The 18,465-nt window shown below is 44.0% G+C and overlaps 1 protein-coding gene across 3 annotated transcripts in view; it reads right to left on the bottom strand.

The window, feature by feature from the left end:
* NELFA (negative elongation factor complex member A) overlaps positions 1–18,465 on the bottom strand; it is a 101,480-nt gene that overhangs the window by 60,277 nt on the left and 22,738 nt on the right. For 2 of the 3 annotated variants that reach the window (XR_003854979.1, XM_029592433.1), the window contains exons 3-8: positions 17,745–17,906; positions 16,885–16,974; positions 9,185–9,315; positions 1,590–1,659; positions 790–881; positions 444–552 (exon numbers count right to left, since the gene is read on the bottom strand). Coding sequence is in view for 2 of the 3 variants with exons in the window: in XM_029592433.1 (XP_029448293.1) it covers positions 444–552; positions 790–881; positions 1,590–1,659; positions 9,185–9,315; positions 16,885–16,974; positions 17,745–17,906 (654 nt within the window). In the remaining variant the exon portion in view is untranslated. The remainder of the gene's footprint in view (positions 1–443; positions 553–789; positions 882–1,589; positions 1,660–9,184; positions 9,316–16,884; positions 16,975–17,744; positions 17,907–18,465) is intronic. The other variant, XM_029592442.1, reaches the window with a different exon arrangement.

Genomic DNA, 18,465 nt, shown 5'->3' with positions numbered 1-18,465 from the left:
CCAAAAAGGCAAAGACCCAGGTCCCAAAGGAAGCTACCTAGTCATAAGGCTAAAGTCAACTGGGGGAGGGAGTGAAACTGTCACCCCAGGAGCAGATCCTCTGAGGGAGGGAATCCCACGACTAATCACATCAAGAGCAAGTCCAATCCAGAAACTTCCACTTCACTCGGCCTAAACCAGGACTGTCACAGCATGAAATGCTTGCCGGCTATCTGCTGGAAACAGAATTCTGGCAGACTGACACATGCGACCTTAGAAGGGGTGATGTCAACAAGCCTTTGTTCTGTTGCCATCTGCTGGCTAGGAAACATAATCCATGTGTCTGGACTGGTCTGGCTGGCTGAAAAAGGAACAACCTTTATCTAATGGACAGCTATTATATATAGACCTCATACACATGCTCGTCAATGAGGATTAAATACCAGCATGATTTGGCTATTTACCTTGTTGCGTCTCAGAGCTTGGAATATAGGAGGATGATGGCACCACGCTTGGTGTTGCAGGTAAATAACTAGTAGAGGGAAGTGCTGTCTCATTCAAAGAACCAAGTTTCTGCAAATGAACAAACCAAGAGATGTCAGATCCATAGAAGATATATTCCATAATGAGACTATGCATAAGAGTGATCTCAAGCCCTCCAATTTGCCTTGCAATACATTCCCTTACCCTTCCTGCATACACACAGGAGCTAGTTTGTCCATGGGTGAGAGTCTAAGACCAAGACTAATCCAAGTCAAAAAGATTACATATAGGCAGATGCAGATGTAAATCACACCATAAAATCCTCACCTGTGTAGAAACAAGACCAGCAGCATAATCTGGAGTAGCATTTTCTATTACTGTTTCTTCCTTGACTTGCTTTTCTACAACTTCTGTATCTGCTGAAAAGAAATGTAAAAGGAAGTCGCTGAGTAGATCTTATATTCAACAGGGATCTAGAAAAAAAGACAGTCTGCCTTTTGGCAGGTCTACAACCTCAAAATCTGGCTCTTCATGCATTCAGAAGTACTATATGCACTTAGGGCAACCTTTGTATAAGATAAAGGTACATTTTCAGAAATTTCAGTATGTTCTTTGAGGTTCTGCATATAGATGCACCTTGTACACCTTTTAATACAAAAGAAACCATGCAAAGAGTATAGAGGAACACAGGTAGAAAACCAGAACGACAGCTTATAGGAAATCTGATAGATAGTCAAAAACACAGTAGGATAAAATAAAAGATACTCATAAATGAAAAATACCTATCAGGAGTGTGGGAAGAGCAATACCTAATTATGGCAGTGATGGAGATATTGGAGTTGAAAAATACTTTTAATAAGATTAAATAAGAGAATCAATATGCATAAGGCACCTAAACAGCTAAGTGCATTTCTGTTAGATCAATGACATTCTGAACTTCCTACAACAGTTTTCGGAGGTAATGAAAACAGATTCCATGCTAGCCCAAATATGCAAATTAATACAATTTATGATGAAGAGGTAACTACTTCCACAGATTCAAGCAGACACTCCACCTTAAAATAACAAAAAGATTTGAGAATTTTTACAAATGATGAAACTTTTTAAATATCCAATTGTGCACTGACCGACAGTCTTTCTCCTCCTCTTCGCCTCCCGACCAGCCCCAACCATTTCTACCTCCTTTATATCCAGCAGCTATAAAGAAACACAGATGGGGAAAAATAGTGTTCAATTAAAAACATTTATATTCTAAGCTAAGTATTCTAGGTAAATTACAATACAATACAAAAATCATTGACAAATACACAAAACAAATAAGATACAGCAAATATAGCCAAGGCTGCAACATTAACATAGAACATCTTATATGCTGTCAAATGCTTCATAGAACAACCAGGTTTTCAACTACTTGCAAAAATGTATAGTCAGATATATTATTTCATAATTCACTACAGATCTTATTCCACATCTATGGACCAATGGTGGAGAAGGCTTATTCATGAGTTTCCTTTAAATGAGCATCTTTTAATGAAGAAACAGCTAACAAAAGGCAGTCCAGAGTATAAACAGCTGGTGGGACCATGAATGTTAATAAGCATAGTTGGTAATAAGGTGCACACATTAAAATGTTATCTATAGCTTTTAATATTTTGAAGAACTATATTCGCTGCTCGAGAAATGATCATGCAGTCTCCCACCCAACACCAGCTTGCCTGCAGAATTTTCTAAAACTTATAAGACATGAATTTGGTAATTTGGTAGTCCAATCAATCCATTACAGTAATCCATTGTTGTCGAAAAAAGGAAAATTAGTTTACCTGATAATTTTCGTTCCTGTAGTACCACTGATCAGTCCAAACTCCTGGGTTTTGCTCCCCCTCTAGCAGATGGAGACAGAGCAGCTCTCAAAACAAACTCTGCCTATATATAGGATGGTGCCTCCTACAGTCCGGCAGTATTACTTAATGTCAAAGCAGAATGGATCCCCAAAACCATCTTAACTATGTACAATAACACTTTAACAAGGAAAAGACTAATAGGAGAAAATTCTCACACTCAATGCACAATAAAGCTCTGGAATTTGTTGCCAGAGGATGTGGTTAGTGCACTTAGTGTAGCTGGGTTCAAAAAAGGTTTGGATAAGTTCTTGGAGGAGAAGTCCATTAATGGCTATTAATCAAATGTACATAGGGAATAGCCACTGCTATTAATTGCATCAGTAGCATGGGTTCTTCTTATAGTTTATTAGATTTTTTATACCGCCGTATTGGCATTAGCCTTCACAGCGGTTTACAATATACAAATTAGAGATAATACAGTGTTTGGGTAATTGCCAGGTTCTTGTGGCCTGGTTTTGGCCTCTGTTGGAAACAGGATGCTGGGCTTGGACCCTTGGTCTGACCCAGCATGGCAATTTCTTATGTTTATGTAAAACAGAACCAACTGGTTCACTACACCCTCCTGGGAACTGAACCTGTAGAACCACTTGAGGACAGTGCAGTCCAGTTCTGTGCAGAGCCGAAAAGGAATTCAAGTAATACCGAGCAGACTCTCCCTGATTTCCATGTCTGACAGGCGGAACTCTAGACTGATCAGTGGTACTACAGGAATGAAAATTATCAGGTAAGAAACTAAATTTTCCTTTCCCTGTACGTACTTGGATCAGTCCAGACTCCTGGGATGTACCAGAGCTACCTTACCTGGGATGGGATCCAGAGAGCTCCGCTCGGAGCACTCCTTCTCCAAAGTCTCCTGAAACTGAACGCTTTGACATCCAATCTGTAATGCTTCGCAAATGTATGCAAGGATTTCCACTTAGCCACTCTGCAAATCTCCTGCGGAGAAACCATCTGACATTCAGCCCAAGATGCCGCTTGCGAACGAGTAGAGTGAGCCTTTAGACCAACAGGAAGAGATCTACCATGAAGTAGATAGGCTGCGCTAATAGCCTCGTTAAGCCAGCGAGTTATGGTAGTCTTGGCGGCCATATGACCATGCTTGGGGCAACTCCACAGCACAAAAAGATGATCAGTCACCCAAAACTCATTCATAACCTCCAGATAACGGAGCAATGCTCAGCGAACGTCCAGCTTCCGCCAGTCTCTAGACTTTTGGCAGAAAAGGCAGCACTGTCCGTAATGAAACCCAACTCCAAAGGAGAATAGCCTTTGCAAATTAACCGTTGTCTTTCAAAAGCCATGCCGCTAGACAGAAGCGAGAGACTTCTTCCAAACAAATGGGTCCGTGATGCAGCAGGTCTATGAGAAACTGGAAAACTGCAATGGCCCCGCCACCGCTAGATTTAGAAAGTCAGCAAACCATGGCCATCTTGGCCTTTCCAGAGCTACCAAGATTACCTCCACTGGATGGATCTCTAATTGCCTGAGCACTTTGCCGATCAGCAGCCAAGGTGGGAAGACATACAGCAGAACGGTCGGATGGACAGGGCAGAATCAGGGCATCTGCCCCTTCTGCTCCTGTCTCTCTGCGACTACCATAAAAAACACGGGGCTTTGGCATTACGAAACGTTGCCATGAGAACCATGCTGGACCTGCCCCATGTGTCACATATGAGTTGAAAGTCTGCGTCCATCCGTTCCCATTCCCTGGGATCGATACGATGCTGGCTGAGAAGGTCTGTCTGCACATTGTCCTCACTGACTATGTGAGACGCTGCGATGCTGACTAAGTGCTGGTCGGCCCAGTGAAGTAACGGACGAGCTTCCACCACAGGCTGACCCCTGGTTTCTACTTGGTGATTGACATACACCACCGTTGTAGCATTGTCCGATAGGCCTTTGACAGATTTCCTCTGCAGAAGCGGCAGAGAGCTTGGAACACCAATCTAGCTCATCTGGATTCCAGACAGTTTCCCAACGGTTGACCAACCAACTGGAAACTTCAGTGACCATAGCCCCTGTACTGATTTGTCTTGACAGAACGTTCTCCAAGTGGAGAGACTGGCAACCGTGGACACTACCCTCCAGACAGGTATTGCCAGGAGCAGTCCATGATGCAAATGATCTGAGAGTAGCCATCAGTCGAGACTGGACCGAGCAAAGTCCGGTAGGGTAACGCGAAGGTGGAACCGTTCAGAAACTAGGTTCCCATGGGAAAGCAATGCTGATTGTAGTGGAATCAGAAGAACGACCCCTGGCACTAACCCTAAAGTGGAAGTCAAGGAAACAGGGATCCACTAGTCATCCCCTACTATTGAAGGATTCTTGGACAACAAATCCAGAATCTGGCCTTGCAGCTTTACAATGAAGTCCTCTGTGAGGAAGACTGGAACGCTGGGTGCTGAACAAAGCTCTCAGGAATTCCAAAAACTGAAGGATTCAGGTGGCATTTAACAGGGATGACAACCCCCAACCGAGAAACTGTAGTAGATGAGGCAATCTGTGCACCGCCAAAAGACAGTATTCTACAGAATTCATCCGAAACAGGGCAATTGTCCAGATAGGTATGCACAAACAAACCTTCCTTAGTCAGGTGCGTCGCCACCATGATCATAGTAAAGGTCCTGGGAACGAACCATAGCCAGGCCGAAGGGAAAGGCTTAAAATTGAAAAATGAGGGTCCAGAACAGAGAACCGTAAGAACTTGTGGTAGTCCGGACGGGCGTCAATGTGCAAGTATGCCTTGATTAGATCTAATGACAGAAGGAACTTGTCCTCGTGAACGTATGCAATGACCAATTGCAGAGTCTCCATGCGAAATCATGGAACCTGAAGGCATCTATTGACTCACTTCAGAACTCGTATGGGCCGGTCAAGAAACGTAGGAGTTTGTGGGACAATTTGAACCAACGGGGTACAAAAGTTGTTGAGGGGGTAACTTATGGTCAACAAATGTGCGGTTCTTGTTCAATTTGCCGTCATGCATTGATTATACAGAGGTTTCAACATTCTAACTTGAAACGTCCTTACACACTTCCAGATTTGTTTACTTGTGATACTGCAGGAGTAATGTATGCAATTTTATGTCCATGTTCATTAATATATATTGGACAAACTATAAGGTCTGTAAGGACACGTATCATTAAACACAAAAGCAGGATCAGAATGTGCAAGAAGAATGCTCCTTTAGTCATACATTGGATGGATGAAAAACATGGGGTGGAGCAATTGAAGTTTTTTGTGGTCAAAAAAGTGGGTTTAGAGCTGGGGGGTGATCTATCTTTAATTTTAAGACGTGTTGAACAAAGATTTATTTATGAATGGAACACGAGTTCCCCCCCATGGACTTAATGGCCCGATTGAATGGACAGCCTTCCTTTGATTAAGTCAGTGGATAGCGATTTGGGTTGCACATTTGAGTCTGTTTTCCCTTGTTGGTGTTAATTTGATGGAATGGGTAGATTGATGCTAATGGTTTAATGAGATCACCCTATAGCTAAAGTGTGGGGATAGTTGGTGTTTTGTCACTACCTGTGGGTTGATCTCGTCCGTTCGTGTTTCTTGACGCGAGTACGTGATCTGTTCGGCGTTTGCTCAGGTATGAGTGTTGATTCTCTTTGGTCATTTTAAATAGATAATATTCTTTTTGGTTGCAGTTTCTGCGACTGGAAGTAATGGTTTGAAATACTACCTATGAAACATTCTTTCAATATGTTTAAATATTCTTTGAAGAGATGAAATTTATTGGGAGACCTGAGAATTTAAGGGTTTCAGCAGTGTGAATGTATGGACATTGTGGAAGGTAAGGCTTAAGGTTTGAATGGGATATAGAATGTTGGTGTGGTTCTTGAGCAGATATTTTAATTGTATTGTTTGTTGTTTTAAGTGGAATTGTTGGCGAGTACAGTTTTGGCAAGAATTTCCCTGAAGAAGCCCGCAGTTTTCGGGTGAAACCAGGATCCCTTGTCGGATTAGTCCATTGGACAGTGCTGATTCATTTAGGATATTGTTTACAATTTAGTGTCTTATTGCAATTTTGAATTGTAATTCCATATACATTCTTGTTTAATGGATGAATATGTAACTAAATGTTTGGGGGCATTATATAATATATGTTTTAGTGGTTGTGGTTGAATGGTATGGTTGTGAATGAGTGTATGAGCTAGTCAGTATTTATTGTCTAGTTAGGATTTTTATTATGTGGTCTCATTAATAAAAAATGTTTGCACAAATGGATGTGTAATGTGTTACAAGAATTGTGTGTTCTCTAATGTGGGTGTTACTGTAAAGGTATAGAGAACCTATTGAATGATTTACCCTCAGTGAGTATTACCTAAGTTTAAACAAGGCACCCGCACTGCACGCCACTGTGGTTCCCTCCAAGGTGCTGATCCTGCAGGGTGGAGTGAACCGGTCTCCCTGGTGTCACACCCAGAGCTGACAAAAAGATATAATAGGGCCCTCGACCCTGTCTTGCAGCTGCCTCAACACTAGCGAGGGATGGTCCTCTCAGGACCTGACAACCCCCGATGTCCTGCCTGAGCGGCTTGTTCCTGAGAAAGAGAAATAAGATTCTGAAGATATTAGGCCCAGCGAAGCCCTGTGTGCTTAAGCTGCACTTTAAGCTTACAGTCCTGCAGATCCCGTTACTTGATTGTTGTTTCTTCCCTTTTTTTTTGGAAACCACAGACATCGTCGCGTACACCTTAGGCACTTTTAAGAGGTCCAATGTTCTTGTGGGCAGGGCGATACCGTCCAACCATGGCCTTACTGACCTTCAACCTTAAATCAGGGGTGTCCCATACCCGGGACAGCAAATCAGTGACAGACAAAAGAAAATGAAAAGACTGCATCAAACCCAGGCTTACCAGCCTGACCGGCTCAACGTTTCCCAAACAGGAATCCTCCTTAGGTACCTCAAAACCTAATTTCTCCAAAATCAGTGGGAAAGAGGTCACCTCCAAGCATTCCATGAGGGTTAACATGTTCCGAGTCGTCGTCAGGAACCACCCCCAACAGGGGCTTGGCCCCCCAATTTATATCAGCCGGGTCAGAAACCGTTGAGGAGGCCTCGCTATCCAGACGGGTTGGAAAGAACTGTGGAGGAACATAGGGACCGAAGTGAGCTCTATGCTGGAAGCAGAGGCCGCTTGGGAACACATGCTGTAGAGGATAGTGAGGCAGCTCCTGTCCCCCTCTTGGCAGCTTTGTGGGCTTTAAATGCTTTGTACAAATTATAAAATCTCAGTATCTTGTTTCTCCTCACTGGCCACCTTTTCTGCCCACTTGCTCCCCATAGGAGCCAGAAAATGGGGCGACAAGCGTGTGGGAAAATTCCCCATCTCGGCAAGCTCCATCGCGTGAAAAATTTTAGAAATTGGCCACCGTTCCCGTGCTGAGTGGGAATGGAAGCCCTGGTTGCAGCTGAGGATGCCCGAGCCCTGCTAACTCGCGGTGTGGCATGAAAAATGGCGCTGCCGGCAGTAAAGAACGTCCCCTCCCCATCAGGGAGGCAAACCAAAGTGAAGAGAAAAAAAAAAGACGACACTGTGAAGGGAAAACAAACCTGCCCCTAGCGCAGCCCAACAACGGAGGGAGACCCGGGCACTCTGCTGCTAAGAACAGGAAACTTTTTTTTTTTTTTAAACCTGTTTGTCTTCCTGGGTCTTCTGCCTCCTCGAGTGAGTGAGCTGGGCTCCCCGGTATCACCCGAAAGCTAGGGAGGGTTCAGAGCAGACACAGAGGTCCTCAACCCTGGCTCACACTGCCAGGGGGATGGCCCCCTCGGAACCTGCCAACCCCCTGGGAGGCTCCAAAGGCTGCAGAGAAGAGAACTCCCTCTTCTTTCCTTTCTGGCTTTGTCTTTTTTTTTTTTTTTTTTTTTTTTTTTAAGGAAAAACTTATTCAGGCAACAAAAATAAATTAAATTCCAGTCTCTTTTTTTTCTTATAAAGAACTATCTTACTAAAACCAGACTGTAGGTTTTGCACCTCCACCATCTGCTGGAGACAGAGTAATACTGCTGGACTGTAGGTGGCAACATCCTATATATAGGCAGAGTGTTTTGAGAACTGTTCTGTCTCCATCTGCTGGGGGGGGGGGGGGGGCGCAAAACACAGGAGTCTGGACTGATCCGGGTACGTAGAGGGAATGAGAAAATACAAAAAAAGATAAAGCCATTTGAAATTTGATGTTGAGACTAATTTTTTAAAATATATTTTACAGAACAAGATTTCTGGTTGTTCTTATAAACTCCTCTAGACCACCGTGCAGTGGATACACCGGACTGATCACATCCAGCAACCCATTTGGGGACCAAGCTCATGCTAAACTGGCTCCTAGATATAAGCAGTTTCAGCAGCTCTATTATGCACCCACTTCTAGGGGGGGGACTCATGACAAAAATATGAGCAGAGTTACAATATGCCCTTGCAGAAAACCAGTCACCCACTCTAGGGAAAACATTGGGGATTTTATAGGAGAGTAGACCTGCTGCCCCACAGAAAAGGTGGCAGTGGTGTAGAATGGGGGCAAGAGACCTGCACACCCACTCCAAGAGGAGGGGTGTCAAGAGATCTGCTCCCCCCCCCCCAAAAAAAAAAAAAAAAAAAAAAAAAAGGAGGTAGGAGATCTACCTGGCCCCTGAGAAATAAAAATAGAGGAATCTTGCCACCATCCCTAGATAGAACAGGGTAACAGGAAGTAGTTATCTATTTTATGTGATTTGCTGGGTACTTGCTACCTGTACTAACTGCTACTGGAGAAAGGATGCTGGGCTCAATGAACCTTGGTCTGACACAGTATGGCATCATATTTCCTACCTTTGCTCCTCTTTCCTTGCGCAACGGTGCCCTAGAGGGTGGAATAGGCGTTCTATTTGCCGCGGGGCTAAACACACTGGGGGTTGCGGGACTCCTGAATGGAGCTTGTTTTGGTATACCTTTTAGAGGAGCTACACACAAAAAGAAAATTAGTGTATAAGTCACTACACATGATTAAGGCTTTTGTTGCATTAGAATGTACAATAGCTCTAATGGAAAAGTCATATGCATGTTACCAATAGAAATGAGAAATTACTATTTACCTGATAATTTCCTTTTCTTTACTTCAGTCAGATGAATCCGAAACAAGTGGGTTATGCACCTTTCCCAGCAGATGGAGACTGAGCAAAGTGATGTCACAGTATAAATACTCCTGCAGTGACATCAGCCAGCCAGTATGCTCTTCAAAAGCAACTGTGGACAGATTAGCAAAACTTGATTAAACAGAATACTATTTCAACACTCAGCAACACTGAACTCAGACAAGCATGTATAAACATAAGTCTAGGGACAGGATTAACACTTACCAGTAATCCCTGTAACAGTCACACAAGGGGACCATAATATAATCATTCGGCAGCTGAGGGAGGGAATCTAGATTCATCTGACTGTCCTAAAGAAAAGGAAATCAGGTAAATAGTAATTTCTCATTTCTTAGCATCCAGTCAGATGAATCCAGAACAAGTGGGATATACCCAACCTACTCCCAAACAGGGAGGGAGGCTGCCCGCAGTCCTGTCAAAACTGCATTTGCAAAGGCTGCGTCCTCCCGGGCCTGCACATAGAGACGGTACTACCCGGAAAAGGTGTGTAAGGAGGACCACGTTGCAGCTCGGCAAATGTTGATGGGAGATGACAATCTAACTTCCTCCCATGACACTGCTTGAGCTCTAATAGAAAGAGCCCCAACCTGACTAGTTAATGGATTGCCAGCATCAACGTATGCTGTTGTGACTACCTCCTTAATCCAGCAGGCTATTGTAGTCCGCAAGGCCAGCTCTCCTTGTTTAGTACTGCCATGAAGGACAAACCAGCAACCCGTTTTCTGTAAAGGTTCAGTAACCTTCAGATACCAGATGACATGTCTCTTGACATCCAAGGGTCAGAACAAATGATACTCCCCCCTACGTCTCTCACTGTCCAGAGATGGCAGGGAGTTGGACTGAGTCAAGTGAAATTCAGTGATCACCTTCAGTAAAAAAGGAAAGGATAGTACATAGCTGATTCACCCCTAGAATCACCTAGAGAAAGGGCTCCCAGCAAGACAAGGCCTGCAGCTCGTAAAGCCTGCACACAGAACAAATTGCCACAAGAAACACCATTTAAGTTCAGCAACCTCAAGGACAGGTTATGAATGTCTAAACATAGGACCCGCTAAGAAATCTAAGACTAAATTTAGACTCCTTAAAGGTACTGGACTGCAAGGGAGGATGGAGATGTTTCACAGCTTTCAGGAAAACGGGCCATATCAAAATGAGCAGACAAGGAACTACCATTCACCTGGCCCCTGAAACAGGCTAGAGTTGCTACGTGTACCTTTAAGGAATTAAAAGTCCAAACCTTTACTGAAGCCATCCTGCAAAAATTCCAAAATGAGCAGGATCTTGGCCAAATTAAGAAGAGTACCTCAATCCTCACACCAGGCCTCAAACTCTCGCACAGATCAAGGAAGTGGAGAACTTTCTACCTCTAAGCAAAGTATCCACATTTTAGCAATTGAATCCTCTCAAGGGCCATACCGTAATACAAAACAAAGTTGGATCTTCGTGAAGAACCGGACGCTGATGTAGCAGGTTCCTGTGAGCAGGAAGTCAAAGGGGAGAATCCTTCAGGAGCTGCTGAAGATCAGCATACTGTGGCCTCCTGGGCCAATCCAGAGCCACCAAAAGCACCAACCCTCTGATCCAAAGAATCTAGCACCACAATCTGCCCAACAAGGGCCATGGCGGAAAGGCACACAGCCATGTCTTCCGGAAACTCCTGCACTAGGGCATCTATCCCTAATGACTTTGGATCTCTCCTGCAACTTAAGAATCGTGGAACTTTCACATTGTGAAAAGTCACCAGTAGGTCTAGGAACAGGGGACCCCAGTGATCCAGAATCAGCTGAAACACCTCATCTTCCAAAGTCCATTCTCCTGGGTCCAAATTCTCCTTGTGGAGAAAATCTGCTCTTACATTGTCTTTTCCTGCTGTGTGCGAGGCTGAGATCATCTGGAGATGCACTTCTGTCCATTCCATAAGCTGATCTATTTCCTGAGACACTTGCTGGCTCTTTGTTCCTCCCTGCAGTCTGATGTAAGCCACAGTCGTTGCATTGTCCGCCATTATTTATTTATTTATTTAACACTTTTCTATACCGACCTTCATGGTAGAGACCATATCAGATCGGTTTACATCGAATTGGGGAACTGAACCAAGAACATTAACCAAAAACAATAGGTTGAGCATGAAAAAACAAAGTTACATTTAACAGGGAAATTAAACTTGGAAGCATAGGCTGCTGGAAGGAAGGAAAGGCTTGAGATAGCGGAGGAATTATTAGTATAAACAAAGCAGAGTCAGGGGGCTCTTTTTCTGGACATGGGTAATATGGAGATCCATTGCTCCTGAAGGAAGTTCTGTCGACTATTGTGTGTCATGGGTACCTGAGAAGGCTTGGCGGAAAAGCCAGGTCTTAAGTTTTTTCTTAAATGTTAGTAGGCAGGGTTCCATTCTGAGGTCAGCTGGGATGTTGTTCCAGATAGTTGGGCCTGCTGTTGAGAAGGATCGGTCTTTAGTTGAGGTGAGACGTGTGGCTTTTGTAGGTGGGGTCTGTAGGGTTCCTTTATATATTTCTCTAGTCGGTCTGTTGGTGAGGTGGAGATTGAGGGGGAATTCGAGGTCCAGATGCAAGTGATTGTAGATGGCTTTGTGGATTAAAGTGAGTGATTTGTGGAGGATTCTGTACTTCACTGGGAGCCAGTGTAGATTACGTAGGATGGGGGATATGTGTTCTCCCCGGTTGGTGTTAGTCAGGATTCTTGCCGCAGCATTCTGCATCAGCTGTAGCGGCTTAGTGGTAGAGCTGGGGAGTCCCAGGAGGAGTGCGCTGCAGTAGTCGATTTTAGCAAATATCAAGGCTTGCAGAACTGTTCTGAAATCGTGGAAAAAAAGTAGGGGTTTGAGTCTTTTTAGGACTTGAAGCCTGTAGAAACAATCTTTGGTTGTGGTGTTGATCATTTTCTTGTGGTTTAAGCGGTTGTCTAGTAATACCCCGAGATCTCGTACGTGGGTATGCATGAGCTGGGTGTTAAGGTTGGTCTGTGGGAGAGGGTTGTCTTGGTTAGAGGAGATGAGGAGGAGTTCGGTCTTGGATGCGTTAAGGACCAGATTAAGGCTGTTGAGAAGGTTGGTGATCCGATTTAGGCAGTTGTTCCAGTGCGAGAGTGATTTTGCAATGGATTCTGTTATCGGAATCAAAATCTGCACGTCATCTGCATACAGATAATGAATAAGGTTAAGGTCTGTTAGAAGCTGACAGAGTGGGAGGAGGTATATATTGAAGAGAGTGGGTGATAATGATGATCCTTGGGGTACTCCCAGACTGATCAGCCCTACAGCCTGTCGCTGAACTGCAATCATGCCAGTCGATTGATATTCCAGACAGACAATCAACTGGAAGTCAGACTCTTCTGTATTCCAACATCCTTGTGCCATCAGCTCCTGACCGTGAGCTCCCAACCAAGGAGGCTCGCATTTGTCAGTACTAAATTAGTCTGGTAGTGCTAGGGAAACTCCCTTCCTTAGATCTGCCTGCAGCCACTACTGCAGCTGGGAGACTTCTATTGGCAGGAGCCGCCAAAACCGAATAATCCTAAGACTGCAGGTTCCACCGAGACAGCAGGGAGCACTGAAGAGGATGCATATGTGCCCTCGCAGGTAGGCCATACGGTCAGGCACAGAGTGTTCAATAACAGACGGAGCTGTGCCATCAAATTCTGAATGCGTGAGGTATTCCAACGACTGAGTAGGCTGAAGACTGCTCTTGGCCAGGTTCAAAAGCCAACTGAGCTCCTGCAATAGGGAGATCACCTTGTGAGTCACTCTGCAGCTCTCTTTCAACAACTTTGCCCGAATCAGCCAGTTGTCCAAATACAGGTGTACTAGGATCTCATCTTCTTTCAATTCCACCACTACCACCATCACCTGTAAAAAGTCCTTGGGGTGGTGGCCAGCCCAAGGGGCAAGGCCCAAACAGATAATGGCGACCCAGAACTGTAAACCACAGAAAGTTTATGCTCTAGGTCGGATGGGAATGTAAAGATACGCCTCTGACAAATCCAATAGGTCAGAAATTCCCGACTGTACGGCCATTATTACAGAGTGCAACATTTCCATGCAAAAAAAGCATCATCCACAGATGACTGTTGACACGAAAGGAGCCCTCCTTCTTGGGCACAATGAAATAAATGGATTATCGACCTGTATTTGCTTGAGATGGGGGCTCTGAAACCACAGCCCTCAGACTAAGGAGCCTTGCAAATGTAGATTCCACTGCCTGCTTCTCCTGTGGTGAGTGGCAGGGAGATACCATGAACACGTCCTGAGGAACTCCGTGAAACTCCAGTGCATAGCCTTCTCGTATCATCTTAGGATCCATTGATCCAATGTGTTCTCGACCCACCTATGATAGAAGAGAGGCGCCCCCCTATCTTCTGTTCCCGGGGGGGGGGGGGGGGGGGGGAGCACACCTTCACTGGGAGGTTCTGCAGGTTCCTTTACCCAAACCTGCAGTCCTTCCTGGCTATTAGGGAGGAAAGGACAGAGACCTACCAAAAAGATCAAGTCCTCTGAAGGGTTGTTCTTCTAAGGACGAAAATGCCTGGATCCTCTAGTATGAACTCATGTTAAAAGAGCATGGCATCTGCTTCTTTTCCTCTGGCAAGAGAGAACTCTAGATTCATCCCATTTGCTGGCCAGTTTCTCTAACTCACTCCCAAATAAAAGAGTGAGTCTGTAAAGGGCAATTTGGTGAGATTTGCCTTGAGGTTGCATCGGCCGACCAATTTCTCAGCCATATCTGACACCTGGCCTTCACTATGGAAGCCACTCCTCTAGCTGAAGAGCAGACCAAATCACAGCCCACCTCTGCCAAAAAAAAAACAAAAACAGCAGCTGGCTCCATATCTGCCTTGGAGATCACCCCAGAGGCAACGACCTCATGGAAGAAGCAAACAAGAGTGAGCAACCAGGGAACCACAAGACACAATCTGCAAGGACATTGCCACTACATCAATTGCTTGCTTAAGGAGAGTTAACCCTTCCATCATGCGCACCCTTCAAAGCTGCTCCTCATTCCATGGGAGGCGTGGTCCGCTTGGAAACTGTGCATACATGTGCAGCTACCCTCAGAAAACAAGAACGCTCTTGCGCCACTGATCCAGAAGGTATAGGCCTTCCAAAACCCAACCTCCTTTGAAATTAGTCTCTGTGGCGACCAACTCAAAGATCAACCAATGCTTGAATGGCTTCCATCTCTTCAGCACACACACACACCAGCTTCCACAGGACCTCCGAGCTGGCAGCTCATCTCTATGAAAGAACCACAGCATGGTTCTATATAGTTCTAATCCTGAAGGAATTTCACCATCCGCAAGAGTCAGGCTTGGCATCATCCATGCCATTCAGACCTCCATCAGAAGTCCCATTGCCACTCTAGGAGTACTCCGGTGCTAAACAATAGGTCCCGGGCAGGATCCTACCTGCAAGCTGCTCTAAGAGTGTTAGAGAGGGCTGAAGATTGCGCCTGGATAAAGGATTGCAATCCCTGCAAAAGCTCTACCCATGAAAAGTAGGGGCATCCATCCTGGAGGCACATGAGGCGTACTCACCGAGCAACCATCCCCTGCCGAGAAACCAGTTAGGGGAGTTCAATACAGGCGCCCCATTTGAGTTGTCTTGACCCAGGCGCATTCTGGCTGGGAAGAACCAGGTTTAAAGAAATCAAGAGGAGAATCCTCCCTGAGCCTCCAAACAGTGCTGATACAAGTTAACGGGCACTCCTGGCTGAGATGCTCGAATATGACAGGTAGTGCAAACAGAAAGGCACTTAGGTTTTCTTTTGTGTTTTTAAGCATAGGTGCCATTATGGCCAACAAAGCACATGAGCAGCGGCCGGAGGCATGTGTTTAGCTTTATTTTTAATTTTTAACAAACCAACCCAAGCAGCCGACACCCAGGCATCCCAATGCCTAGGTGTCCTAAAATAAGTTAAGTGCCCAATAAAACTTTGGCACACAGGTAAGTGTGCCGCCACTTATCTTAGATGCACTGAATACAAGGCTCCATTAAGAGTCAAAAAAAAAAAAAAACCCAAAACCCAACCGGACGCACAACCCAGATGCACAGCTAGACGTACATACTGAACTGAGAAGCCTGTAGAATGCAGCCTTAGAAAGTGCGTGAAACACCATTGTGGCCTTCTACATGGCATGCAGCAAAAAAACACAAAAAACAAAACACACACCTTAGAACAGGGCCTAGTCTATAGAGGCTGCCCAAATCCCATGACCTCCCACAGAGGCAGGACGAATGTTAGAATGATGAGCCAAGCACAGAAACCAGAAGGAGGAGGTCCTAAGCTAAAAAGGCCTTACACATTTCTGTAAACATAAATATACTTTAAAAAAAAAACCACACCTGAGCTCAGCTTTACCAGAGTGTCTCCAGCTCTGCTTCATGCACCTGCTGCCTTTCAGCCACTTAAGCAGCTATGTCCACACCAGGTGAAAAAAACAGCTACTGGACCAAGGCACTCATCTGAGGGACCATGAAAATCACTTCAAGGATTCTCAACTGGGAGAAGGACCTTTTGGCATCACCGCAGGAGAGCAGGGCAAATGAAATATCCTCAATTCTCCTTTTTCAAAAAGGAAGCAATCCCCCTGAAGGGAGATGCACATACACCATCTCTGGAGACTGAGAATACTGGCAGGCTAACGTCACAGCAGGTGTATATATTCTGTGTCATCAGTTTGCTCTGTCTCCATCTGCTGGTAGATGTGCATAACCCACTTGTTCTGGATTCATCTGAATATAGAAATGCAGATTTAACATAAGCATAGCATTTATTATATCTGCTGTGCATCACTATAGTCACATTTTGTTTTGAACATGATTAAGAGCAGCAAGAAGTAGCCTTATGTTATAACACAAAGCATTAGCAGGTAATGAGAAAACTGAGCTAACCTTTCTTTGCATCTTAAATCCATTACAGCACAATGTCCAACTACTATAACTTTGCATGATTCAGTCAAACACAGGATAGTTATGGTTTGGTCTTCAACATTAAGTAAAATCATTTTGGTTGCAATTTCCTATTCAGGGCACGCTAGGAACGTTGCTTCTATGGATTTTCTTTATGTACATTTCCTCTATTGTCTGAGTCACACAGAAGATGTGATTCTTACTTTTGGGGGATGTCTCCTGTAGATCCTGGAGCTACAGGCTCTCAGCTCGACTCTTAAGATAATTTCCAGCACTCATGAAGCTCCCCACCCCCACTCTGACACAAAGGCACCCCCTAATCATGTAATGCATTTATTTCTATAATCACTACCACTGGCATCTGTTCTCTGACCAGGATCAGACCTGCATACGATGCCCAACAAATCAAAGAAAGAACATTCAAAACTAACAAATGCAGAAAAAGCTCTTACTTGTAGTGTCAATCTTTTTGACCAGGCCTCTTCCTTTGGCGTGGAAAGGCACCCCTGCAGTCTTCTTTAGCTGCTGGGCAGTCTCTGTTGCTAGAAGAAATGTGTTTCAGGTTTTTAGTTTTTTTTTTTGTTTTAAATTACAAAATTCAAAAATTATTAAACAAAAACATGAATGCTACAAGCCTAGTCTCTATTTGTAACAGGGTAGGATGAGATAGAACATTCGTTTTCTTCCTTGATCTTTCTGTAGAACATCAGTGATGTGACAGTTTGTTCCTTTAAGGCAGTAAATAACTATCCCTTAATTATACATGCACATAGAAAACTTGCAAGTTGTCATCTTAAAATATTTTCATTTTTCCCTCCCTAATGAACTCTGACACTGGCAATTCATTTACAGTCCCACACATCCTGTCATATGCAATACCACCTAGTCACCTGGGAAGTCAGCAGAAACTTTTCAGAGATGCAGTATTTCTACTTTTTTTTTCTACCTCCACTGTTTTTCTATGTAGAAATAAAAGGTCCAATATTAAAAAAAAAAAAAAAAAGGTTTTCTAGATTTGCAAAGCATAACTGTTGTAGATTTCTGTCTCTCTAGGGAAAACCCCCTTGCACAACTTAATGTCTGTGCATGTGCACTGGTGACCATTACTATTAGGAATTTTATTTATGATAAGACAGCTACTCTGACAAAAGGCATCCTCAAGAAGCTGTTACATAGAATATCCATCCAGAACTCTTAAAAGCTACCAGTTCCAAAAGACAGACTAAATCAATGTGACACTCATACAAGAGAGACATTTACATGCACTAATCAAGGCTGTACCTTTGATTCTACCAAACAATGAAGCACTTACATTTCTGCAAGAGCTCTGCTCGCAGAGTGGCACTTTTAGGTTTCCTTTTCAGCTGAAAATGCTTCACTGGAGGAGTGAGGGGCCCAGCAAGAGTTGTCAAAGCATTTTTATTTAAGTACTGGCACTCCAACGGCAACATGGCAGACGTTTCACATTCGCTTACTGTTTTGTTTTTTTTTTTGGAAAGAGACGGAAGTTAATACATTAAGGAAACTATAATCTTTTGCCAAAAGTACATTACTCCATCTAGTCTGGCTAAGCAACATGTGGTTAAGCATGCTCTTATTACTGTTATTGTCGAAGTAAATCAAAATGGTTTAAAATACTTTATCATGAAAGCACTGACCATTTCATTAAGCTTGTAAATACAGATTTGTTTGACTGATGATACTGACTGGGGTCTGGGCAATGTGCCTGCTTGTGAGAACTTGGATATCACTGTACTTGGTTTGGATTTTTTTTTTTTTTTTTTTTAAACAGTTTGGGGCTGTAGATCAAGAGCTCTTCATTATGAAAGAACCAACTGCAGTGTAAGCAGTGATCTATTACTGAGGATGGTCTCTGCTTCTTAACTGTAGTAAATTGGAGAAATTACTTACCTGATAACTTTGTTTTCCTTAGCGTAGACAGATAAACCATTGGTCCTGAGTTTATGCTCCCCCGCCAGTAGATGGAGACGGAACAAAGCTGATGTTACAGTATCTATAACCCTGCAGTGACC

The sequence above is a fragment of the Rhinatrema bivittatum genome, chromosome 1 (genome assembly GCF_901001135.1).
Source record: "Rhinatrema bivittatum chromosome 1, aRhiBiv1.1, whole genome shotgun sequence".
NCBI lineage: Eukaryota > Metazoa > Chordata > Amphibia > Gymnophiona > Rhinatrematidae > Rhinatrema > Rhinatrema bivittatum.
The sequence above is the reverse complement of the archived record's forward strand: the minus strand, read 5'-3'. Positions and strand labels throughout refer to the sequence as shown.